Below are 25387 nucleotides of genomic sequence, written 5' to 3' on the forward strand. Positions count from 1 at the left end.
GCCAGATGTTGGTTGATAGGATCAAACACCACTTATTCCTCCTTCGCTGCCTCATTGTTGGGCAGTCCAGGATGGCCTTAATGGTTGCACAGATTCCCACATACCTCTTTTCTTATGGAGAAACCACAAATCCAACCACAAAAGTGGGCACACACCCCTGTTAGAGTGTGATTTATTTATTTATTTTTTCACATTTGCCCACTTCAGTGGAAATATACAAAACTATGCTATACACTACCAGGGAGCATCGTTAAATGTCCTGAGAGTATGGATAACAAATGCTCGTAAGGGATTATATATATTTGCAAATTTTTACGCTCTGGAGCTCAAACCCCTGGAAACAGTAGGAATAATTTACACCTAGAACAAACACCCCGTTTCGAAGCCCTTTTTCTTATTTAAAGGGCATCTGATCTGGAAGATAACACCACAGTGGTCAATGAATGTCACGAGTGTCAGTTGATAAATGAAAAAGACGCACCACGAGGGCAGCAAATGTCACATTAACATAGCCGCGCTTTGTTCCTCTGCATTTTACCCGTGCAGATTTCATTTTTGACATTGCCTGCTCCTATGAGTTACTGTTGTTTAACGGTGACCTTTGCACTTGGCTATGCATTGAAGTTGCCATCATGAGTTGGATGACTCACAGGTGGACTTGGTATGCCAGTAAAAACACTTTTAATGAGTTGAAAAGGGCCTCAAAGCAACAAAGCGGCCCAGAGCCTGCAACTTATGTCCTGGGACCTGAAGCAGCTGCATTTGATTTTTCATTTTCCCCATTTCTAAGCATGACTTCTGAAGGGGGACAAAGTAAAAATACTCAAAGCTAAAAACCCATTTGGGTTTATTTAAGCACAAGCATTAATTTCGTAACTTATCCCAAACTCCTAGAATTAGTGTTAATCACGTAACCCTGCTTCATTATGCTGCTTTCTTCATTTTGCTGTTTGCTATTTATGTCACATTTTCATGCCAAAGTATTTTTCTTTGAATTTACTGAAGCTGTTTGAAACATGTGTTTCATCTAACTGGGAGTGTAAATCTGAGCTGGAAGAACGAGAAGGCAGTGAATTGAATCCACAGCACATGTAGTGTGTTATTGTTGTAGAAAACCAGTGTGTGTGTGAGTGGGTGGGCAAAGTAAAAGGTTATCAAGTGACTGTGTCAGCTCTTGCATGCATGTGTTCGTGCATATGTTCATGTGTCGGAGTGACAGTGTGTGTTATGTGAGTCACAAACATAAGGAAATAGTGAGTTTCTTAGTTGATTATCATAAACAGATATACCAAAAAAAAAAAAAAATCAGAGACAAAAGATTAAGTGGACAGTATTTAATGTGTACTTTCATGTGTGTATGTGTACAGTATACAGTTTCATCTATTAATAAGTCATCAACTTTCAACTGGTGCATTCCCAGCATGCTTGTTTAGAATCAGTAACGAATAGGAGGAGGAGAGCAGAATTATTCTTAAATTTCCTTTTTTTTTTTAAAGTATTTGCCAAATGCTGTCAAACAGAGCACAGATTTTTTTTAGCACAGCTTTTCCAAATATCCTGGTTTTATTTTGGATGATTAAATTATTTCACTTTTCACACAGAAACAAAAGGTGCCAGGGTTAAAATCATCAGCACACCCAGTGCTGATCATCAGTTCTGTGTCGTTTTTGCTGGATTACAGCCTGCAGCGGTTTGCTGTAGTTTTCAGCGAGTCTCACACACGCCTCCTGAGCTCTCCTTTCTTTCTCTAAATTAAAGGCAGCATCTTTGTGGTCAAAAAACTCTTGTTTATTTAATTTGATCAAATGATGTGCTTCCAATATGCTTTCCTAAGGTTGTCCTTAGCATACTTTAGTCTGGCTTGAAGGTGTAACTTCTGCAGAATTGGAGGTCACCCATTACTGAGTTCTCTCTACGGTTCTCTGACTTGGCTAAGTCATTCATTAGTGTTTGGCAGTTGTTTTGGGATCTTAAGACACATTTCAAAACTGGCTAGAGATGAAATCTTTTGAAATCCTTTGCTTCCTACCTTTATCAGTCTTGTTCTGCACTGTGTGGCACTTTTTGAATTTCTTGATGATACTTGGAAACGCTGTGATAACTTTGTATATCCGCCTCCTGCTTTGTAGGCATCAGCAAATCTTTCTTCCCCTCAAATCTAAAGGGATTTATTTTGTTTTTGGCATGATTATTTCTTAAATGACAGCTTAAACCTTTGCTGATATTTTTATACTGTGTGTAAATTCAAGAAAACCCTCAGTTTAAACTTGATTTGAGCATCAAAAAGTTAAAGCACATCACTGCACAGCAGCACTTTATGCTGTGGCTCAATAAAAAGGTCAGTTTTTCAGGAAGCTAATACCACTGGCTTTGGTAATATTTGTTTGTTCTTTCTGAAATAATTCTGTTATTGTGTCAAGCAGAAATGATTTCTGCTTCTAAGGAAAATAAGTATGTTTAGAAATGCTATGCTGAAAAATTCCTTACACTGATGAAAAAGTATTTGGAAAATTTTAAACAAAAACATAAAATTTCACAGGGAGGCTAATTTTCCCATTTTCTCTGTATACGGGAACAGTTCTGGATTGTTTCAATTAAGGTTACACATATGTAAGATTATCGCCATAACTCTTCTGTGAGCAAACACTCACAAATCCACCCATGAGTTCACAGATGCACTCATTATTGTTTTGGCAGTGTGCCCCTGGGCTTCCCAGAGGACATTATTTGTCATTCTGCCTCATCTGGCGTCTATCATTTTCTGGCCTGACAACTTAATCTGTGTCATTCATTCTCTCACATCAAAGAGGCACAGTGTAATCTAAACCTATGATGCTGGAACGTAAGCATGCACATCGTCTCACACACACGCAAAGTAGATGTGCAAATGAACAACAAGTTAGCAGTCTGCCTGTAAGCTGTCTGGGCTTGATTAATGTCAATGTGCGACATGAGGACTGTTACAATAAACACCAGTAAGGATGTCTCTTTGAAAGTTTTCCACACTGGTTATCATTCTCACAGTGATAACAAATTAAAGCAATGGACCGACTTGGTCCTGCAATCCTGGGGAAATACACCTCTAATCTCGCCATTATATTTGAACCATAGATCTTTCTACCACATTTCAACTGGTGTTTTCAGGATAAAGTATTTAAAAGTTGTTGATTGCTAGTAGGATTTATTGGATGTACTGGGCTATCTATCCTATTTAGTTCATCTTGAAAAGCCTAGAAAAGAAATCTGACTCAAAGTTAAAAAAATGTCAACATGCCAATTAATTCTAACCCGAGTGCTTAACTCAAGCACACCATGTCTTTTACTGGTTGCCCCTGTGGCCAGTGGATAATGTCATGAAATCCTACCGTGTGTTGCCATAGCAAAATGTCCACAACAAAATGGAGATGTTTTAAATTAAGCTGGAAAAAAGAAAGTCAAAGCAAATGAAAGCGCGATCATGTCGGCCTCTGGGCCCATGTGGAGTAAAGTCATGTAAGGAAGGAGCTTAATCCTCTTCATCCCTGGAGATACAAATGAGCTGACATGTAGATCACAAATAAAGCATGAAGGGAGAAGTAGATGCGGAAGTGTGGACTACATGTGCTTGACACACACATGTATGAACAGCCTGGACAAACACTAAGGGTGAGAGGTAGGGGGTCCCTGTTCCTCTGACCCTGGCTCTCTAACCCCACCGGCCCCCATTAAGCCCTGTAAATGAGAGAAAGAGGAGCAATTAGAGGAGCAGTCATGGGGCAGGTAGGAGATCCCCCTGACCCTTTCAGGCTGGTATTTGACCTCTCACAGCTGGAAGCTTTGATGAAGATACATCTTGAACATTGAGAGAATGTATTTGCTTGGAAAAAGGAGTGCAGCACATGTTGGAAACAGTGGAATGGATTAATTTCTCCTTTTCTAAATTATTTTTTAAATATGTTCACACTTTACTATTCATCCTACCAACAAACAAACAAAAAACGAACAGCAGAATGATCATTTTTATTGTCAAAACATTATTTGCAAAAAATGCTGTAAAAACAAAATCTCAGATGGATGTCACTTCATCTATATCTGTTGTAAATTTCTTCTTTCACTCTTTCATCTCTCTTTCCTCTTGCTTTCCACTCTGAGAGCAGCTCGTGCCTGGCGGGCCTGTACACAATAAAGCCTGAGAGGCTGGCCTACATCACACATCTCACGGTTTCTCCTTTCGTTTTACTCCAGCAGTGCACTACATGCTAAGAATAGTTTTATGGGAGATTAGGGCAATGCCATTTATGAGGGATTTGCTGTTATCTGGTAATGCTGGAGACACACAGACATGCTGTAGTTTATGACTGCTTTAGCCCGATTTAGAGTCGGTTCTGCATTAACGGCACACATGCAGTTGATTTCACATCTTTTCACAGGTGTCCGTGTGGATTTGTGCGTTTGAGGAGAACGGGTAATGGATATAGCATAGAGTCAAATCATTGCTGTGGTATAGTTGGCTCTAGCACAAGTTCTTATTGCGTCTGAGTGTTATCATTTTGAAAAAGGCTTGAAAATTGTAGGTTTGAGGTAAAAGTTTGCAGCAGAGCTATAAAACATTTTAAAGAGCAACAAGCAATCACCACTGCAAGTATTGCCTTTAACTGCTCATTTTGGCTTCAAGGTTCAAAACACATTGGTGTGGGTCTGCACTGTTTTAATGGCTAGAAGTATTTATTGCAACGCAATGGCTCCCAGTTTAAAATATCACACACAGTCAGGTGGGCTAGGAAAACTGTCAGTCATTTTGAGAGAGACAGATGACGCAGGCACAGATTTCTTCATGGATAATAACTTCCTATGAAATTTGGTGACATAGTTGACTTTGCATTAACAAATGTAAATAGATTCTTTTGTCCATATTGAGTAAGCTCTCTATATTTGTATTAAAAGAGAAATATATTCTTAAATGTAAATAAATGATCATAAATAATGTCATCTCGAATATTCTAAATCCAGACATAAAGGACAGGAAATGCGCTTTCAAGGATTATTATTTATTGTAGAGGTAAAATGAAAATTAACTGTAATTTTCATGAAGGTAACAAAAATAATACATCATGGCTGGTCCATGCTAATCTTTCTAATTCCATTTTTTTTTACTTCACACAACCAGGCAGGCAGTCCTGCAAACACTTTCTATGTCACTGGGGACGTTTATGGAAACCAATCCAATTCTGTGCGTCCCTTCCGATTTTCCGAGCGCCCCTTTATTTGAAGTTAAGCCATAAAACTGAGGAGACATTGTGTTTATTGTCCCAATTTGTTGTGTGTGTGCGCGCCAGGAAGAGAAAATGCATCAAGCTCAGCGAAGAACTGTACGGTATGTTTTTTAAGTACCAGAACATGTGTTTGTATTCCAGTGTTAAAAAGAAAAACGTCACTGTAATCTATTCAGGCAGCCGGTTTTTAAAGAAGAATTGCCCTTTTCTTGTCCTTCTCATTTGCATAAACGTTCCTTTTGTTGCCATAATGTCCATCAAGCTGCAAATAACTGCACGAAGGAGTATTCTTGGCTCCCCGCTCGGATTTCTTCCCGCTACAGACTTCAAAGAGCATTATGACTTGGAATTAATGCTACTGAAAAACAAAGGGGCAAAAGCAGATAAAGTAATTAAATAGCCCTATTAAGGTTAGTGAGGGGACCTGGTTTAGCTCGTGTGTGAGACTGACTGACATTGAAATCGCACGTCCCTTCCCTAGAGCGCACGACGCACCACAATGTGGATAAAAGATTGGCAGATTGAAGTAAAATAGGGGTGTTTTATTTGTGTGTGCGTGTGGGTGGATGGGTGGGTGGAGGAGATCCATAAATAGAGCCCACACTCCTCTGTGCATAAATGCATGGAGCTTTGGACTTGGGTGGTGCACACAGATGTCGCGTTGGATGGATATTCGTGGAAATGTTTACTTGAGTTTATTTGCATTTTAGTTGGAGCAGTAAGGAGGACATGAAAGGTCTATCACGTGCAAATTAGCAATATTTCGCTTTAAATTCGCTGCCGAAAGACTGACTTCTCATTTGGTGCACCTGAAACGCACAGTCCGCATCTTTTCGAGAGAGCCGTCCCCGACGATGAACTGAGCCTCAGACGTCTGGAAGGACATCGAGGGGGGAGAAAATTACTTACTCTTGGATTTATCTGGACACTTTGCGCATTGCGTAATTAGCCAAAGAAATGAGTTGGACTGTTAATTAGGGCACACATTATGTTGGGACCCACCTCTGCGGGGAAGCGTGTGACGCACCGTGCATGTTGTAAACACAGCAGGAACGAGGACAACGCTGTCTAATATGCTCGGGACATCTCGACATCTGATGCTGGTGGCTCTCGGTTGGCTATTTTTGGTTGTGATGCGCGGCAGCGAAGCAGGTGAGGCGCATCATCCGTTTGCAGTGATGCTCTTATTTCTAGAAGAAAAAAAAAATCAGCAGCGACCTTGTGCCCTCTATTTCGGGTTATGTTTTAGGTTACCGAGTTATTGTAAAGAACGTAAATTTCTATGACACTGAAGAACTCGTTGTGTTTTTAGATCTTGTCCCAAATGTAAAGCAAAAGTAACGCTCGCTCCTGATGCATTTGATAGTCTGACAGCTTTGTGTCCTTCCATTACATGTAACCCGAGTCTTAACGCTGCCCAGTCGGGAGGGCAGGACAGGATTCTGTGACAGCACAGCGGTCAGGCAAATTAAATATTCATGGAAAACGTAATGAGCCGCACTTTGGCTTTGTCCGCAATGCCATGTGTTGGAAAATGCACTGGCAGCACGGACATCGGCAGATCAAAAGAACGATCTGTATTGCTCAGTCATGGAATAAACATTTTCCACTACTGTCTCACACTCTCACTGACTCTCATTCACCCTCTGCCTCAGTTTCTAGTTGCCTGGACCGTGCCTGTAGTCCACCCATAGGAAACCTGGCAAGTGGCAGGACCCTGTTCACCCTCTCGAACTGCTGTGGGAACAGCACATCCCAGCATCCTCTGTGTCCCCAACCTTCTGTCAGTCCTCAGGCCTGCTCTCAGGATCCTCACCCAGCTCTTCACATGACTGATGACCCTTTCTTGCATCCAGATACCTGGTGGGCATCAGGTGGAGGTAGAACCATGCGGGGGCAGCAGGATGAGATACGTTTAGACCTGGAAACGAAATTCTATCTTACTCACTTGGTTTTGGTGTTCAAGTCACCACGGCCTGCTGCCATGGCCATTGAACGCTCAGTGGACTTTGGAAAGACGTGGGAAGCTTTAAAGGTTTTTGCGTATAATTGCATCTTAGAATTCGGTTTGCCTGATGACTTCAATCAGCCAGGGTCACCGTGTACATCCCGCTATACTGATGCTGCACCCTGCACGGGTGGAGAGGTAGAGGATATTTGGATATAATCCATTGTGCAAATATTTCATTCAGTGCAGTTTAAAGCTATGTTTCTCCTTCTAGGTCATATTACGTACTCTAAACCCCAGCAGTGCTATGACACTCGACCCCTACAGTCCAGAGGCCCTCTCTCACCTGACCATCACAAATCTCCGTGTCAGACTGCTAAAATCCCAGACCTGTAGCCCAGCTCTGACCCCCCCAGGACGCTGGATAAGCTTCACATCCTCAGTCCACAGCCCCCCGTCCAGTTCAGAAAATTCTGCTTCAGCACCTTATGCTATTTATACTTTACTGGCAAGAGGCACCTGCCTGTGCCATGGACATGCTGAGTATTGTGTACCACACAACAATGGAAACAAGGAAACAGAGGACAGTAACATGGTGAGTATTTTATCCTGCATGTATGTATGCTTGTATCAAAAGGAAAAGATAAAACCCTGAAGTGAAAAAGGTACAAAAATAATTAATTACACATTCAGAATATTGGTTTAAAGAGATTAGATTAGGTCACAGTTAAAGGCCCTTTAAATTTACACTTTACATTAAGCCTTGACATATTTTATGGTTCTTTGTACAGCAGGCATCTGCAACAAAATCAAATGTAGATGAAGATGTGTCTTCCAGGTGTTTGGTAGGTGTCTGTGTACTCACCACACAGCTGGAGATCACTGTGACAAGTGCGCCCCGCTCTACAATGATCAACCTTGGAGGCCTGCCAATGGAAGCAGTGGGGAGGCCAACTCATGCCAGAGTAAGTGACCAACAGCAGCTTTGTACAGCTGTTACGTATGTGAAATGCTGTTTTGCTGACAAAGGAAAATAACAGAGAGGAGAGAAGATTTTGAAGCATGGGGGGGGGGGGGGGGGAGATGTGAATAGTTAGAGGAGGATGTGATGGAATGCAGGTTGTCTACTAGTTGCAGAGTTGGTGGTGCAAACCCCAACTCCTCCTGGCCAAGATACTGGACCAAGCATTGCTCCAGATGGGAGGGTAGTAACATGCATGGTTATTTGTGTGTGAGTGTGAATGACTAAGACAAGAAGCAATCGTGTTCACTTGCCTAAAAAAATTAATGCAGTCCAAACCTTTTAAATTAAATACACAGTTGAATGTCTTGGTTACTTTAATTTTAAATTGGACCATGCTAAGCGTGTTACCTGTTCACTTTCTCTCATCTCTCTCATCCTGATCGCTGTGACATCACACATCCTCACAACCAAAGAGTGTGAGTGCCATGGTCACGCAGCTACCTGCCACTTCTCTCAGCGGGCATGGCTTTCCTCTGGCAGACTCAGTGGGGGTGTGTGTGAGGACTGCCAGCACAACACAGCGGGGCGTAGATGCCATCGCTGTCGCTATGGCTACCACCGCCGCCCATCCCTGCCCCTCAGCTCCCCCCACACGTGCACACGTAAGAGTCAAAAGGCAGAGGGGTGTTTTACTGTGGCATTGGGTTGGCTGACACGTCTATAGCTGTTATTAGTAAAAGAGATTCAACATTGGGGAAGCTTACAAATGCTATAGCTCCATCTGCTGGCACTTTTCTAACTGTTTTAATTAACTTCATTAACTTTTGTCACTCAGGCTGCTGGTGTGATCCTCAGGGTTCTTTCCCTTCTCCACCTGGAAAGGAGGAACCCTGGTGCCACCCTAGGAGTGGCCAGTGCCACTGTAAATCTGGTGTAGGGGGCACAAGCTGCCGCCACTGTCTACCTGGCTACTGGGGCTTTGGAGGGGAGGGATGCAAACCTTGCACATGCCCCCACCAATGTGATTCATTCACTGGCCAGTGTCTCCACAGGTAGATATTTTTCACTTATCAGACTAAATTTAATGAATGATGAGTAATTGGCAATCATCACATGCTTTATTCCACTTTTACAGCTACACAAATAAGCAAATGTTAAATGTGCCCATTGGTGGGAAAATACCTGATTTGGATCATTTTTTGCCAACTGAAGAAGAAGCACACTTGTCTCAGGAGCTCACAGTCTCTGCTCTGCATTACACAGGTGATGTTAATCTGCATTATGATGAATAACGCTGGTTCAACCATTTTTCTCCTATATACAGAGCATAACTCTGTTTCTATACACAGGGAAGTGTAGCTGTAAAGAGAAAAAGCTGAGAAGTGCGTCTGAGCTCTGTAAGACCAAACATGATTATGGTAAGCAACAAAAGGTCCAGCCTTCACTTGATTAAAAAACATTACATGCATCTACAGTTTGGTTTAAGGTTCAGAATGATCTCTCTGTTTTCTTTCTTTGTGGCATGTTACAGTCATCAAGGCCAATGTGTTGTCTGCTCATGACAAAGGCAGCCATGCCGAAGTACACGTCAAAGTTCGCAAGGTCCTTCGATCAGGTCAGGTGGCGCTGCGCTTAGGAACCGCCAGCATCTATCCTCTGTCCTGGACCAGCCGTGGCTGCACATGCCCCATATTAAACCCAGGTAAGAAATGTTTCAAGCAAATCTTAAAAGGCATCTGCAAAATCAACTATTATCCCCCATCAATAACAATAAAGCAGGGATGTTAAACCTAGAAGACTCCAATACTTATACCAATACTAAGAATATGACTGATATATATAGAATCCAATTATGCTATTTGGTGATTAGACTGATGCCCCAATAACAGCAGAATGAAATCCCAGTAGTGATAGCCATTAGGGCAGGACGCCCAGAAGTCAAGAGACTCATATTGTGTTGGTGATGAAATGATGGAGGCTTGGATGAAGGAACTTGTGTGAGGCAGAGATGGTGAGGAGGTGGGTTGCACGAAGGAGTCCAGAAGGGAAAATGAAAGATTTAAAGTACACAGAGGGGAGGCTGACTGGTTTGAAGAAAGATGACTGGACTAGAGCAGCGATGTCAGCATTGAGTTTCACAGCGGTAGGAAGTGGAAATGGTGTAATGAATATACAGATGTTCCTTATTATGCATAAGCTTCATAAACAATTACATGACAGATAATCTACCATTTATCACAATCTAATATAAACATTTTATAAAAATGGTTTTGTTTTGGGGGTTTTTACATTTTTAAACAAATAAATAAAATTGGCCAATTAATAAACGAAAACATTCTGCTTTATAATTACCATCTGGGCAATTCAAGCCCAAACTGTCATGCTGACAGATTTCTTTCATATGTGGCCCACTGAGTTTGAGATCCCTGCAATAAAAATACTCACATTTTAGATTGAATCCATATACAGTATCTTTATTTTTTTTTTCTCTCGCAGGTATGGAGTACCTGCTTGCAGGCAAAGAGGAGCGTGGAACGGGCCGTTTGCTCGTCACTATGCAGAGCGTCGTGGTTCCATGGACACCTCGTGTAGGTCTGATTGTATCAAACAGCCTGAGAAATGGATGCCGCTGATCCATATGATCTAAATATGAGGAGGAATGCAATCCAGAAGGATTCTACAAGATACTCATGAGTGAGTGACCAATTCAGATAGTGGACTGAAAATCCAGGAGTCAAACTTGTCCAGCTCGTTGAGGCTTCATAACTGAAGAGAAGCATCCAACATGTGCATAAGAGAGTGAATGGATGTTAAAGTGGTCTGACTTAAGGTGCTGTACTTGATGTTAAAGACCTAATTTGTATAAATAGTTGATTTTATTTTTGCTTGTTTTTTCCCCTTATAGTCAGATTCATTTTGGATCTGGATAGCTACTGCAAAAATACTTTGATTTGTTAAGCTAACAAATCCTTCTGTAATACTACATCTCCTTTTATTTAATTAGCAGAAAACCAAGTGTACTGCAATTAACATATAAACATCAGACACGTCATCAGCTACACCTCATATAGAAAATATTTCATCATCCAATCATGTGGCTTGGACTCTGTGAACTTAGATATGCAGGAAGACCTGCTGCAGTTTAAGCGTAGCAGAGAGGAAGGTGGTTTTAGTGACTCTGAACATGAGCCAGGTGATCTGACGTGAACCCATGGATCTATAGTTCAGGGGTGTACTGTGTGGGGGGCTGATTATTGATATATTTTAGTTTCATTTGAGCAAAATTCAAATGCCACAGCCTACTCCAGTAATGTTGCTGACCACCTGCACCCCCTTATCGTTTCAGTTTACTCGTCTTTTAATAGCTACTTTAAGCAGGACAACAAAGTTCATATAATTTTAGCCTGCTTTCATGACAATGAGCTGAAGTAAGTGCGTCAGTGGCCTGCAGAGCCACCAGAGTGCAGCCTAATGTGAACCTGCAACAACTGCGTAAAACTATGCTGTCAATAAAAAACGCAAAACTCTGGGACACTGCCAGCACCTTGTTAAATCTGAGCATTGAAGAACGAGCACAGCAGACTGTCTAATAAATATAAATGTTTATCCTACAAGAAACTGGGACACTGCCCTCTCTCTTTAGAATGAAAGTAAAACGGAGATTGAAAATTTCAGGCAATCATTTTAATCTGGAAAAACCACGAGTGGTGACCACAGCATTCAACTGAAGACTCGTGATTGCATTAACATGACAAAAACATTAATGCATTCACAGGTGAATGTGACAGGCCAGATAGAAAACTAACAGAAGAGATGACCAAACTAACAGTTATAGATGGAGACTCAGTAGGTTTATACATGATGCCAACAAGTCAGAAACAGAACACCTAAAACAGCACAGATGCTTCAACAGCTTTCCTGTCGATTATTTCTGCTTTGGTCTCGAGTGGTGGAAAACAAGTTGAAGTGCTGAAAAACCTGTCTGAGGTCAAATAAAGCTGAGCGTCACTCAAATCAAAAGATCTACCTCTGATTTCTTAGATGGACTAATATAAATGCTTAGTTATACTCCTACACAACTGACCTCGGGATACAGTTACAAATGCTGAAATTCTGACTGGCGTGAGAACAAGCAGCAAGTGATGTTTGCACTGCATAAAAATGAGCATTTCGGCTGATGTCCCTGAAGCAAATCACTTGGCCCACTGTCAATAATCAGATAACTTAATTAGATTTTTTCTTAAGTGTTCAGCCAATAAAGCAGCTCGTATTTGTGTACACGCTCTACGTCTCTCTGAAATTCTTCTCCTGATGGCCCGTCGATTTCCTGTGAGTGTCAGAACTGTATCAATAGTCCCTCTCTGAAGGCTTGAGGAGGAGAAGAGACCAAATGGAGCTCCTTTTGGACAAGTCTCTAACACTGACCTAATCAACTCTAGCTGGCGGTCTGGTCGTCTGTAGGTGAGGTGCTGTCAGACGAAACAGCTGAGGTGACCGCAGTAGAGTCGCTCTCAGACGTTAAGGCAGCACTGTCAGACGGGGTGGCGGACTCGTCTTTGTCGGCCTCCTGGGGATAGAGCTCGGGGTACCTCTGCATGCACTCCTGCATGTTACGGAAATGGTCGATGCACTCGGAACCCTTCACTTCTTCCTTACTGTAGTGGAAGCACGAGAAGGCCTCCTTAAACTGAGAGCCGCACGGTCCGCTGGCCATCCCGCCCAGACACGGGCAGTTCCAGTTGATGTCTCCATTTGGCAGGATGAGGCCTAAAGACACCAGAGCGTGGCAGGTTAGCAGAAAACCTTAAATGTTTAATGAAACTAAAGTAGTGCATCCTGCACTACCAAGATCACCAAGAGAGATCTGGATGTGTAGCTGTTAGCGGACAGTATCACAAAACTGAGCCACACAGTGTCCAAGCCTACATGGTATTTTACTAATGAGTCACATACACACAGTCTTGTTCATTAACTATTCATTACAAAATAACCTAAAGTAGATCTGACTGTTGCTTAATTAGTCAGATATTTAGTGCTCAGGGAGGGTCTAATGTTGTTTATATGGGGTGGTCTTTAGAGAAAGAAACATTTCTGTGTTTACGGCATAAAGGTTTTCACAAAAGTTATCTGAGAAATTTAAAAAAAGAAAAGGGGGGTACTGATAATTAATCCGTTTTTTCTGTCCAGCTTCCTTTCATTTTTTTAAAGAACATACTGGTTCTTTTTTTTTTTTTAAGTTACCGTTAAGTAGCATACAAAATAAAAGAATACAAAACCCTCTGAAATGGTCAGGTACAAGGTCTAGACTGAAGATGAGTGTCAAAAGCTGTCAATTTCCAAAGAAAAACATTGAAACTGTGAGAACTATTGATCAAGACCACTTAGAAAAAATACAAGAAATTTTGTCTCCTTGGAAGGAAAATATAAAGATATGAGGGGTGGCTTAGAACTTGCAGTATTATAATCATTAAATAAGAAGAAGCTACTATCAGCTGCACCCTTATTCACAAGAACCTGCCACAGTGGGTAGATCCTTTCACATCATAAACCCTTCCTGATGTATTGCCACAGGGATTTGTGTCTCTTCTCAGGAGATGAACCAGGGATCTTTCATTTGTCAGGCAAATGTGTAAACCACTACACTATGGAGAGCAAACAACTGCACATCAACAAATAAATCAAATTATTCTTTTGGAAACCACATCTATACAGTCTGAAAGACTAACCCTGTTCCTCGTATGGATCGTTGGGGTCATCCGCTACCAGCTCAGCGTTGCTGGGTGTCTCATGGTCTTCCTTCGTCACAAAGATGATGCGATCTTTACCTTAAATGAAAAAGAGGCAAAACACAAAAACGCGAGGAAATGGGTTACTGGGCCTATGACTTTCATTTATAATCTTTCATTGCTGCAACAAGTAAAGGCTTGCTGACTGAAACAACTGGCTCCACTTTGAAAATTAACTGAGAAGATTATGTGCTGACTGAAGAACAATGACAGGTGAAAAGCTATAATAAGTATGACAGTGACTGGCTTTTCACCTGCTGCTTGAAAGCTCATGGCAGCACCAAGAGCAACACTGCTAGCTGTTTAACAGCACCGCAGTCGCTGTTTTACATGCACTTTACTGCAGTAATCACAGCATTAAGTCAAAAAGTACTGCAATCTGTTTGAAAGCTGTGTTGGCTATAGCAGGAGGCTGACCGGTTTCCTGACATACTGTAACAAACAGTAAGGTCTCGCTGGGTGTAGACGTTAGCCTAGCATGGTGGTGGTGGGTCGCTCGGTGACATTGCTCAGCCATGGAAGCAAAAATGAATGAAAGAAGATAAAAATTACCTTCCTGCCTGCAGTAAGACATGTCTGCTGATGCTACGGCTCGTCGGGCCTCGTCCTCCGGGAGCAAAGTTGACTTGTGCGAGAAAGACTATTTAGCAAATTAAATGATTTCATTTGACAAGCTACCCGGCGTCCAGACGCCTGACCCGACCACACGCGGGCGCGCAGTAATGACGTCACTCAAGTGTTCCGTAAATAATAGCGTTACAAAACAAGATTTAAAAGAAAGACTAGACAACGTATAAAGGAGGGGCATCTGTGGTGTCTCGGAAGCGATGGCTAGAGGACGGCAGAATTCCTCTTTCTTAGGTTAGAAAAATATAATGCAAAACTGAATACAGTTACTCGTTTAAGAATAGAAGAAGTTGAACTGATAACCCGAAAATTATATCTAATTTCTGTTCATTTTATTATATAAAAAAAACTTTATACATCAAAATAGTGTGAGAGTGATGCTCTGGCTTTTCTAAACTCTTTACAAAACACTCCCAAACTTGAGCGGGAAGATAAGGAATTATGTTGCGCTCCGTTATCACTTAAAGAAATCATAGACTGTGTAAGACGGCTGAAAATAATACATCACCGGGGACAGGTGACCTTTCATCTCATTCTATAAATTATTTGCTCCCCAGTGAGCTCCCTTTTTTTTTATTGCAACGGTTTAATGAACGCATATCAGTTGGTGCATAACCCTGGAGTATGACTCAAGGAGTGTTTACTCTAATTCCCAAACCTAAAAAAAGATTTGCGTTTAATTGACAGCTGGTGTCCGATGCGCTTATCAAATAATGATTACAAAATTTTGGCTCTTGACTTTGGACAGAAAATCACATTGGTATTATAACCAATAACTGATGAAGAGCAACCTGGCTTTTTACCTAACAAACATATTTCCAGTAATATCAGACTTGCCTTGGATCTGTTGGATTACTCATACTTCCAGATAATGGCTATATTCTGTTTTTAAATTTTTAGATAGGCCTTTGACACAGGTATACACCAGTTTTTACACCATTTATTTAAAAAGCATGGTTTTGGAGACTTTTTTTGCAACGTGGTTAGAGTATTATGTAACAGTGCCAACTGCTGTATTACAGTTAATATGATGTGTAATTTGGCACCAGACATCATAATTTCATTCAATTTGATTTCATCATAACTTTTTCTTCTTGTTGCTCAGCTACTGTGATCTCATATAAAATCTAGCAACTTACAGGGCATTTATATCACTAAAATGACAATTTTCATTAGTCAGCTTGCTAATAACACAACATTGTTTTTGTTTTTTTAAATATAACTCACAGATTTCTTTTGTTAAAATCATTGTCTAAAGCTTCTGGTCTTTTTCTTTAGCTTAAAAAAATGTGACTTAGGACGAAGGATTGTAATACTGACTCTATCTCACATATCCCTGTGAAAAACTTAATATTCAACTTAATGAATCACAGCAATGTTTCAATAACTTCAATCCCATAATAGAAAAGGTTAAAAAAAAAAAAAAAAAGAAGAAGATTAAACTCATGGTTTCTACAAGATTTGTCATTAAAAGGATGAATTTTGCTTTCAAAGGCTGAATCTCAAGACTAACATTCATCGCAAAATCTCTGCATGTTGACCCTTGTATATGTAAAACTACAGATAGAGCTCTGTTAGATTTTGGATGGAAGAACCAAATTCATTTTCTGAAAAAGGCTGATAACTTAAAGATTCCAACTTCCTTATGGAATTATAGTCCACATTATGCATTTTCATTGGTAAGTGGGGCCTTAATTTTTTGGGTCTGCAATTACAAAATTTTAACTTAAATATCTCTTAAACATATGCTATTATACTGAGAAACATTTATGAATGAGGGTATAAAGGGGACACTTACAAGTAAGAGTCAGCTTGATCCCTCTGGGCTCTATCCTGGCCATTTGTGGCCACTTCACTTTTCTTTATTCAACCATTTTCGTTCTGTTAATGCAAATGGAATGAAACTTTCCAAAGGTGTGTATTTTTTTCAGATTTTTTACTTTTCAACATCAGCTCCTTAATAATATCAATAATATTCACTATACACCAAATTGTTCCTCTTGACTCTATCGTGGCCATTTTTGGCCAATTGAAACCCATTATAACCACCTTTTTTGATTCCTTGTTATTGACAGTACTATATCATGCGATTTAGGTAAAATTGCTTTCATTCTAAACTCAACACATGAAAATTATAGTTTTTAATGTTTTTTACCAAATTACATCATTTACCCATTTTTGGTCAAGCAAGCAATTTCATGTAATATTCTGAGTTTCTAGTAGTGGCCTTTGATGGCTTACCACACTCCAATGGACCAAAATAATGAAACAATTTTGACATAGGTTTGATCTTAAGGATCTAATAGTTTGTGTTTGTGCATGACATTGCAGCACAAACATGTATTTGCAAGATAGACTGGAATAAATAATGACGCATCAAACATTACATGGGCTGCAGTGAATTTCTGTGGATGCAGGCTATTGAGCTTTGAGGTTCCCAGTCAAATTTAGCTTTGAAGCACCTGTTAAAAGCACTTTTACTCTTGTATTTTTCATAAAAAGATACCATACCCAAAATATTAACTCTAGAAACAAAAACAAAAACAAAAAAAACCCCAATCACAGGACATTTTGCAGAGTTCAAACCTGCAGCTGCAGCGCAAACAACAACAAACACTGTTTGTAAACGTGTCCTGGAGTTTATGCAGGTGCAGACAGTGCTACTGCTGTAAGTAAGCCTAACAGCTTCCAGATCGTTTATTCTGGCAATATGGCAAGAAGGTCATCACTACTTCAAGCACTTTCTGTATGATCTGGTCAGAGAGCAAGGACAGCAAGCTGCCCTTGAAGAAAAGACATCAGCCCAAGATGAAGTAAGTTCCTCTCCAGAGGATGAGGGGACAATCTCCAAAGAGGCTGACAGCATCACCACTGATGTTGAGTACTAGCCATTGCCTGGATCCTCTTCTTTGGGGGAGGATTGGGGTTGGGGGGCATGGAGGTGGAGGCCGAGCAGCTGATGGAAAAGAACATAGGAGCATTTTCTGAGACCGAGGAGCCTTTGACTGAGTGGATCCCTCATGAAAGGAAAACAATGTGGGTCCCACTACTGAAGAGAGACTGCTCTACAATCCAGTACCCACTGGTATCAAACCAGGGCTCACCCTGTATGCAGTTTCCTGCATTAGCAGCCTGAGATCTACTTTTGACTTTTTTATAACAAAGGAGATCTTTTAGCTCCTGTGCACCCTTACAAACCTGCACGGGAGGCGAAGGTGTGAGGACTGGAGGATTATAGATGAAGTAGAGATAAAGCCTACACCAGAAAAAGCAATACATAGCATGTTGGATGAGAACGCTGGAAGTTCTCAGGAAGTAAAAAAAGGCATGGGGTTCAGACTCCAACTGACGGAGGAGCTCCGAGGACAACGTCTTTCCTTTGGTCACCTTGGCAGAGGAACCCCTCAGATGAAAACTGGCACAGGGGAAACAACCCAGAGCTTCCTCCCCAGCTCCTCCAGTTGCAACAGAGGAAGATTTTGTTGTCTGTCTTTGGCTTCACCAAAACTACCACGGCGATATCCCACATGCCAAAGCAACGGAGGAATGTTCTTCTTTTGACAGCAACACACAAGGAACCAGCAGTCAGTGATGGGGAATAAAGGATGCGTGAAAGCAAGAAGCAATCCTGGACTACAATAGGCACAAATATTGCTTGGATAACTTGGAGAGGATGTTGGCACCTCGAGTTGTAGAAGGAAAACTAACTGATGGCTGATGGCTTTTTCTCCAATCTCCTGGATGTCTTGGGATATGATGCCTTTGTCCCGCCGGAAACAACTTTACTGAAGTGGGGGAGTCCTCTACAACCTATAAATGTAGAGTGATCCTGGGAGAGCTGGGACACATGCTGGTGACCTCAACAACTGCAGGACACCCTTCTCCTTAATTCTCAGCCACTTCTGCCATTGATCTCAAGATACAGTAGTCTGAACCAGAGTGTGACCCACACCCCACCAACGAAATGAGAAGAAGGTGCAAAAGGTGCACCCCCAGGATTGGAACAGCAGCCCCTTGCACCAGGTGTAGAAAGTGTGCCTACAAAAACCACTCTAATGTGGTTAGCACATCTTGCTGCTAATGAGGATGCACACAGAAGCACACACTGGAATATAAATTTTGATCATTTTATTGGTCATTTCAGTGGTTATTTGGTCATTAAATTGCCTTTCTGGTCACTAACACACCATTTGTGATTTTCTTTTTGGCCATTCATTTAACCCCCCCCCCCCCCCCCCCCCCCCCACCCCCTAAAAAAAAAGTAAAAATAAATCATTGTTACTGTTACTGACCTGCAATGATGATAAAAAGAAATATTGGATTTCATCATTCATATGCTAAAAATTTTATTACTATTACTATACTTTATTACTATTTTTACTATAATAATACATAATCTGACTGGTATAAAGGGGTATAATATCTGAATTTGAATTATATTTTGGTTTTCATGACTAGGACTGGTGCTAATTTAAAAATCAAGTCAAAAAAAGTGGAAATTTTTCTTAGTATATATGAATTTTATAGCATTTTGTAAAAGTAAACAGGGGGTGGCCATATTTGGCCACGAACAAGCTGAGAGGGAGTTTTTTTGTTTTTCTGTCACTGCACAAAAAAACAAAGATGCATAAAACTCATTGATACTTTTAATTATTGCTATACATCTAACCTCCATCATGATTAGAAAATAAATCAGATGGCATGTTTTGTTGCCGCACAGCAAGAAGGTCCTGAGTTCAATTCCACCATCAGGCCGGGGTCTTTCTGTGTGGAGTTTGCATGTTCTCCCCGTGTTTGCGTGGGTTCTCTCCGGGTACTCCGGCTTCCTCCCACCATCCAAAGACATGCAGCTTGTGGGGGATAGGTTAATTGGATAATCCAAATTGCCACTAGGTGTGAATGTGAGTGTGAATGGTTGTCTGTCCCTGTGTGTTGGCCCTGCGACAGACTGGCGACCTGTCCAGGGTGTACCCCGCCTCTCGCCCTATGACAGCTGGGATAGGCTCCAGCGCCCCCTGCGACCCTGAAAAGGATAAGCGGAAGCGAATGGATGGATGGATGGCATGTTTTATTTGGAAAAAAATTGCAGTTTTATGATTTTTTTCCATTTATGAGTTCCTAGGATTATGTGATCTAACTGGTATTTAAAGGGTTAAAATTCTGAATTTGAATGAAATTTTGATTTTCATGAACAGCACTGATGCTAATCTAAAAAATCAAGTCAAAAAAAGTGGAAATTATTCTTATTAAATATGAATTTTATAGCATTTTGTAAATGTAAACAAGGGGTGGCCATTTTTGGCCACGAACAAGCTGAGAGGGAGTTTTTATGTTTTTGCTCTCCCTGCGCAAAAATAACAATGCATTATAATCAATGTTGATGTGAATCAATTACATGCCCCAGACTCTACTATTAATAATACAAGAAATCTCAGTAGAAATGCAATTATATAAAATTGTGAGATTTGAGGTTGTCTTCCAGCTAGTGCAGTGGACAACCTGGTGTTTAAAGGGTTATTTAAATTTAAAAAATAAAAAGTAATAATTATTTTATATTTAAGAAAAGAACTGAAGTTAGTTAAAAGCTTTATGCAGAAAAAAATGGCAAAAAACCATAAAATAATAAAAATAACAGACCTAATCTTTTGGTGGCCACTTTTGGCCACGAACAAGCTGAAAGGGTAGTGATTTTGAACAAGCCCAGAGGGTTTAAAGTATTTGTGTTCAGCTGAGGACTCCCTGCACCTCTGTGGGTTTTACTTTCCTCCCACAGTCCACAAACACGCTTGTTAGGGTAACTGTTAACTCTAGATTGGCTGTGGGTGTGCATACAACAGTGTGTGGCTCTCTCTAAGTTAGCCACATTGCCAGTTTAACTCAAATGTGGAGCAGGTATCTCAAACGACAGTGACCTCTACAGGAAGTCACAGTTACAGCACCCAATAATGCCCTACTCTAGATATAAACTTTTAACTAAATAGTAACTCATTATCTACGTGTTGGTTGCTGTATCAATAACATGTGGTAAGAATAGTTGCTACTGTAAATAAAAACAACAACAACAAGAATCAAAACAATTTCCAAGTGTATTGGAAAACAAATCCTGTTTTTTAATAACACAATTATGTCTGTTACATAAAGTAAAAACAAAAATGAGACCCCTTTTTCCATCCCTATCAAACCCACCCTCATCCCGACCATCTCGGCAGTTTTGTGCAGCGATTCAGTCTGGGAATAAAAAGAGCATGACAACACAGACAAACACTTTCCTTTGAGGACCCAGAGACAAGAGGACAACCACTGGGCCTTACATCAGACCAGAGTGAATATAAACATAGTCCATGAGATTTAAAATCAAAGCAAAGGTAAACTGTATGAGATTACCAGAAACCTTATCAGGAGTACAAACATATCTTATCTGTACTTTCCACATCCTACTATAGGCTCCTAGAAACCTCAAAATGATTGCTAGGTGATGAACAAGATGGCTTTCTTTCAGTTCCCCCTGATATATCCAGGCACAGTGCTTTCAGCTTGAAATAAGCATCAACATGCTGTGTTAGTGTTCCTTGAACATGCTGCAATGATCAATGCCTGAGGTCAGCCAAAGACAGCACCTCAAACTTTTTTTAAGGTCTTCTTCAGCTGATAAGACAGTCAGTGGGGATTCAGGCAGCCTGCAGAGAGATGGGTAACTGCTACTGGGACAAAAAAAAAGAAAAAAAGAAATAAAGACACACAATACCATGCTCAACCCTGGACGTAGCCAAAAGTTTTCTCAGCATTGAAATGCAGGAGCAGTGTGGTGGAGCGCAAAGACGATGGCATAAAATTTACGCCTTCCAGCTGCAAAACAGACTGATTGTACATATTGCAACATAAAAAAAAACATTGATAGGGGTGGATTCTTTTGTGTCTGTCGCAAAAAAAAAAAAATTAGTGTTTTCTAGAAGAGCAGCGCTGACATGCTGCCAACTTCACTCTGCTCCTTCACGAAGATCTCGAAGTACTGGTAGATGATGGTCACAGCCAGCAGGATTCCTGTACCTGAGCCGATGGCACCCAGGAAGTCTGCCATGACTGAGAGCCCTCCTATACAGAGCCCACCAAATGCAGCAGCTGTGGGGATGTACCTGCAGATAGAAATTGGACAGAAATAAAGACTTAAATATGCTGCAAACATTCAACCTAAGAGCACATTTCCAAGTCTTTTTTTGTGTGTACCTGTTAAGTTCGTGCACCATGGAGGTCTCTCTGTGTCCTCTCATTACCATCTGCTGCTCCTTGAGCTGCTTCGCCACCTGAGATGCACAAAATAAAAATCGGTGGACATATTTAATACATGACTCTGACATAATGAAAACCCTACATGTTTGCACGAAGACACACTTACATCTTTGGCAGAGGATCCTGAGACCTCGATCCAGGTCTTGGAGAAGAAGGCACAGGAGCCGAGCATGAACACAATGTAGATGACGGCGTGAACGGGGTCGTCTAGAACCGAACCAAATGATTCAGGTGGAGAAAGGTAGTAGCACAGACCGCCCACTGGGTAGGCACGAGCTGGTCCTCCACTCGAAGTGTCCTAAACACAAATATTGTATTTGTACTGAATAGGGTGGAGATGAGCCATGGCTCCTCTTAATAAAGCAACATTTAAGTCGCCTGCTTCATATCTATGCTGCCATGACTTGGACTAAATGTACTTACAGACCAGGTTCCCAGGAGGTTGACCAGGAAGTTGCCACTGAAACGTGTTGAGAGCATCTGAGAAATCACATACAGATTGGAGACCAGGGCAGACTGGAGGATGATGGGGATGTTGGAGGTGTAGAACAATTTAATGGGGTAGGTGTTGTATTGGCCACGGTAGCGTGCTGACTTGATGGGCAGGTCAACCCTGAAGCCCTGATGAAGAAACATTTGATTTAATACAATGCATATTCCTCAGAGTCGAATAAAAATCAGGTGAGATAAACAGTAAGTCACCTGGAAGTATATGACCACTGCAAACACAAAGACAGTGGCGATGAGGTTCATGAGGTTGGGCAGGTTCTGCCTGTAGAAGGCTTCTCTTAGAGCACGCACTTTGTCTGTACGGGTGGCCAGCAGATGGAAAAGAGCGATGATGGCTCCCTCAAACTCAGTACCTGGGAAAGACCCACAGATTAAGTGAGTATAATATAGATACACAGAAACACCTCGCTTTGCAATCACTCAGCTTTAAAGCCTTTTGTTTCTTAGTGCCAATACCTCTGCCAGTGTTGACAGTCGTGGGGCTGAAGGCCTTCCAGACGATGGTCTCACAGATATTGGTTGCAATGAAGAGAGAAATACCAGATCCCAGGCCATAACCCTTCTGCAGCAGCTCGTCCAGTAGTAAGACAATCAGACCTGCAACAAAGAGCTGGAGACAAAGGCAGGAGTTTAACGCTCTTCTTGACAAATGCTCATTTTGTAGGTAGGTTAAAAAGTTTAAATCCTTTTTTTCATATGGTGTTAGCAGTTGTAATTTATATTAACCTGGATGATGATGAGCAAGCATATCCCAGCACCCATCTCTGAAGGATCTCCATACATGCCAGTCATGACATACACAATAGCCTGTCCAATGGTGATGATCATTCCAAACACTGCAAAAGTACATCAAAAAATGTGAAACAGGCACAACTGACACAACTGAAGTGAGAGCTGTTATGAAAGTGCAAGCATCACAGTATCAAAGACATCTTTAAAGCTTCAAAAAGGTACGTGACAGCTTCTGAAAATAGCAACTGTCTGATGAGTAATAATAACACCTACATTTCTGAGCTCCGTTGAAGAGGGCTCTGTCCTTAGGAGTGTCTCCCACCTCGATGATCTTGGCACCAGCCAGCAGCTGCATGATGAGGCCTGAGGTGACAATGGGTGAGATACCCAGCTCCATCAGAGTACCTGAAGAACACAGTCAGCGTCACAAACACAAAAACAATGTAAGAGTGCCTGCAACTTTTGACCTTTGACTTACGACACGTGATAAAAGATTACGTCCTGCATGACAAGACAGTGGGATTAGATTATTTCTCCTTGGCAAAGTCGCAAAGAACGCAAAATGCAAAGTTCTTTTGAAACCAATTAAATATAAGTAAACACCTCGGTTGGAGGCCAGGATTACTCTCATCCAGTAGAAGGGATCTGCTGAATCTGATGACATGATGCCAAAGAGTGGGATCTGCAAGAACAAAAAAAAAGAGAAAAAAATTATGCAACAAAGCACTATGACCAAAAGCACAACCAGTAGGAAGGCTGTCACTGACAGATACCAACCTGGCAGCACACCAAAAAGATGAATAGTGTGATGGCGGTCCATAGTACTTTTTCTCTAAACTGAATCTGCAAGGTTTAAAAAATAAATAAAATTAAAAAAAGAGGAAAAACAGAGGAGATGATAAGCTGTTGTTCGCATTCATTCATGGTGTAAATCATCACCACTGTGTACTAATGTACTAAACTAAAGCTCAAAGCTTACCTTTCTTTCTGGTTTCTGGATTTCTGGCAGGACTGCACAGAACGGCTTGATGACCTCCAAAAATTTGACTAAAAAGAGAATGACGAGTTAAGAAATGTATATGTATTTACACCAAACAACACATCAAGCAGCTCTACAATGAGTATCGACAACATCTGAGCTTTTGTTCCTCTTTAGCCAGATCTACTTTGATGCTACGTCATCACTAACCAGCAGCTAAACAGCTGGCAGCAAAACCAAACAAGCCAGTCTCGTCATCACGCTAAAATGCAACAACGAGGATGTAGAAAGGTAAGCACAGCTGGGAGTTACTAATATTAGGTGTGTGCTCACTTTTAGACCGCTTACGGTGGAGCTGCCTAATGTTTTGTCACCTTGATCCGATCTATTAATCAATGAAACTGACTATGACAGAAAGTGATTTCACACACGCTTCGGTTCTTTCTTTCTTTTTTTTGCTCCCCAGCCGCACAGAAAGTCAAACTGGACTTAAAAGCCAGTTACATTATAAAAGTGAAGAGAAAGTAAAGACCTATGTGCTGTACATGGTTAGTTCATTTAGCGTGATGCTAACTGGCGTTCAATCACAGAACAAGTTATCCATCATTTTCTAAGATGAAGAGTTGACACACAGCTCAATGAGACACACAAGAGGCATCCCAGCGTGATATAAATCACTACAATGGTACTTAATCCAATCGAAAAATAACTAGGCTGTGAACCTTCTCCCGTTATGAGCTAGCTCCAAGTGCCACATAACCTGGCCAAGGTTAGCCAATTAGCTTCTCCGACGAGCGCCGAGTGCCCTTTAATGTTCGAGATTTTAAAAAGGAAAAATATAGCAGGTAGTTTTGGGCACCAAAAACAAGCATATACACAAGAAAACATAACACGTACTTCCCATGGTGTCCTTAGTCCGACTCCTGCCGTGTTACTGGTATCCGTTTGAGTGCTGTGCAATTTCAGTGTGGCTCCATCAGCCGCTCCGTGAGAAAAGAGGGAGCCGTAGAGACACGTCACCAGACAAGCCGCTACCCCACGTCACTGTTCCGAGCCCAGCAGAGCCGACACGAAGCCCACTGCAGGCCGTCCACAGCTCGGTCTGTGAAGACACGTTGCCAGAGCTGATAAACCAACAACATTAACTCGGAAAATGCATGATTTTAATTTTTTAACATTTATATTCTAGCAGGTATATCACAAAGTCCTCCTACCCTACAGGGGGCGCCCCAATCTCCAGCGAGCGTCATTTCCTTCTTCGGTTGAGAAGACGACAAGCTGAAAGGTGCTTTGCTGCCCTCA

At 41.3% G+C, this 25387-nt stretch overlaps 3 protein-coding genes across 3 annotated transcripts; 1 reads left to right on the plus strand and 2 right to left on the minus strand.

Moving 5' to 3' along the window:
- The first annotated feature begins 5454 nt into the window (after positions 1 to 5454).
- si:dkey-202e22.2 (netrin-4) lies at positions 5455 to 13309 on the plus strand. The gene is made up of 10 exons (XM_040003268.1): positions 5455 to 6404; positions 6908 to 7398; positions 7475 to 7795; positions 8039 to 8165; positions 8638 to 8826; positions 9000 to 9216; positions 9300 to 9427; positions 9514 to 9582; positions 9696 to 9866; positions 10661 to 13309. The coding sequence occupies exons 1-10, from the start codon at positions 6326 to 6328 to the stop codon at positions 10795 to 10797; spliced, it is 1929 nt and encodes a 642-aa protein (XP_039859202.1). The 5' UTR covers positions 5455 to 6325; the 3' UTR covers positions 10798 to 13309.
- On the minus strand, positions 11834 to 14688 carry chchd4a (coiled-coil-helix-coiled-coil-helix domain containing 4a). Its single transcript, XM_040003269.1, has 3 exons — positions 14503 to 14688; positions 13891 to 13989; positions 11834 to 12931 (listed from the first exon to the last, which is right to left on the minus strand). Exons 1-3 carry the CDS (start codon positions 14522 to 14524, stop codon positions 12600 to 12602), a joined length of 453 nt encoding a protein of 150 aa, XP_039859203.1. The 5' UTR covers positions 14525 to 14688; the 3' UTR covers positions 11834 to 12599.
- A 5974-nt stretch (positions 14689 to 20662) lies between these two features.
- On the minus strand, positions 20663 to 25122 carry LOC120715945 (protein transport protein Sec61 subunit alpha-like 1). Its single transcript, XM_040003238.1, has 12 exons — positions 24983 to 25122; positions 24086 to 24153; positions 23884 to 23949; positions 23710 to 23788; positions 23380 to 23511; positions 23101 to 23210; positions 22831 to 22984; positions 22567 to 22727; positions 22288 to 22485; positions 21971 to 22162; positions 21802 to 21878; positions 20663 to 21710 (listed from the first exon to the last, which is right to left on the minus strand). The coding sequence occupies exons 1-12, from the start codon at positions 24987 to 24989 to the stop codon at positions 21524 to 21526; spliced, it is 1431 nt and encodes a 476-aa protein (XP_039859172.1). The 5' UTR covers positions 24990 to 25122; the 3' UTR covers positions 20663 to 21523.
- Between the last annotated feature and the right edge of the window lie 265 nt (positions 25123 to 25387).

This window comes from Simochromis diagramma, unplaced genomic scaffold (genome assembly GCF_900408965.1).
Source record: "Simochromis diagramma unplaced genomic scaffold, fSimDia1.1 OVJJ01000646.1, whole genome shotgun sequence".
Taxonomy (NCBI): domain Eukaryota; kingdom Metazoa; phylum Chordata; class Actinopteri; order Cichliformes; family Cichlidae; genus Simochromis; species Simochromis diagramma.

Coding starts and splice junctions, on each gene's coding strand:
- chchd4a (XM_040003269.1), bottom strand. CDS start 14,524: ATGTCTTACTGCAGGCAGGAAG. Junction 13,990..14,502: donor GTCTTACTGCAGGCAGGAAG/GTAATTTTTATC, acceptor TTTTCATTTAAG/GTAAAGATCGCATCATCTTT. Junction 12,932..13,890: donor CGATCCATACGAGGAACAGG/GTTAGTCTTTCA, acceptor TGGTGTCTTTAG/GCCTCATCCTGCCAAATGGA.
- LOC120715945 (XM_040003238.1), bottom strand. Junction 23,512..23,709: donor AATCCTGGCCTCCAACCGAG/GTGTTTACTTAT, acceptor TGTGTTCTTCAG/GTACTCTGATGGAGCTGGGT. Junction 22,486..22,566: donor CAGTGGTCATATACTTCCAG/GTGACTTACTGT, acceptor TTTCTTCATCAG/GGCTTCAGGGTTGACCTGCC.
- si:dkey-202e22.2 (XM_040003268.1), top strand. CDS start 6,326: ATGCTCGGGACATCTCGACATCTGATGCTGGTGGCTCTCGGTTGGCTA. Junction 7,796..8,038: donor AAACAGAGGACAGTAACATG/GTGAGTATTTTA, acceptor TGTGTCTTCCAG/GTGTTTGGTAGGTGTCTGTG. Junction 9,428..9,513: donor CTCTGCTCTGCATTACACAG/GTGATGTTAATC, acceptor TTCTATACACAG/GGAAGTGTAGCTGTAAAGAG.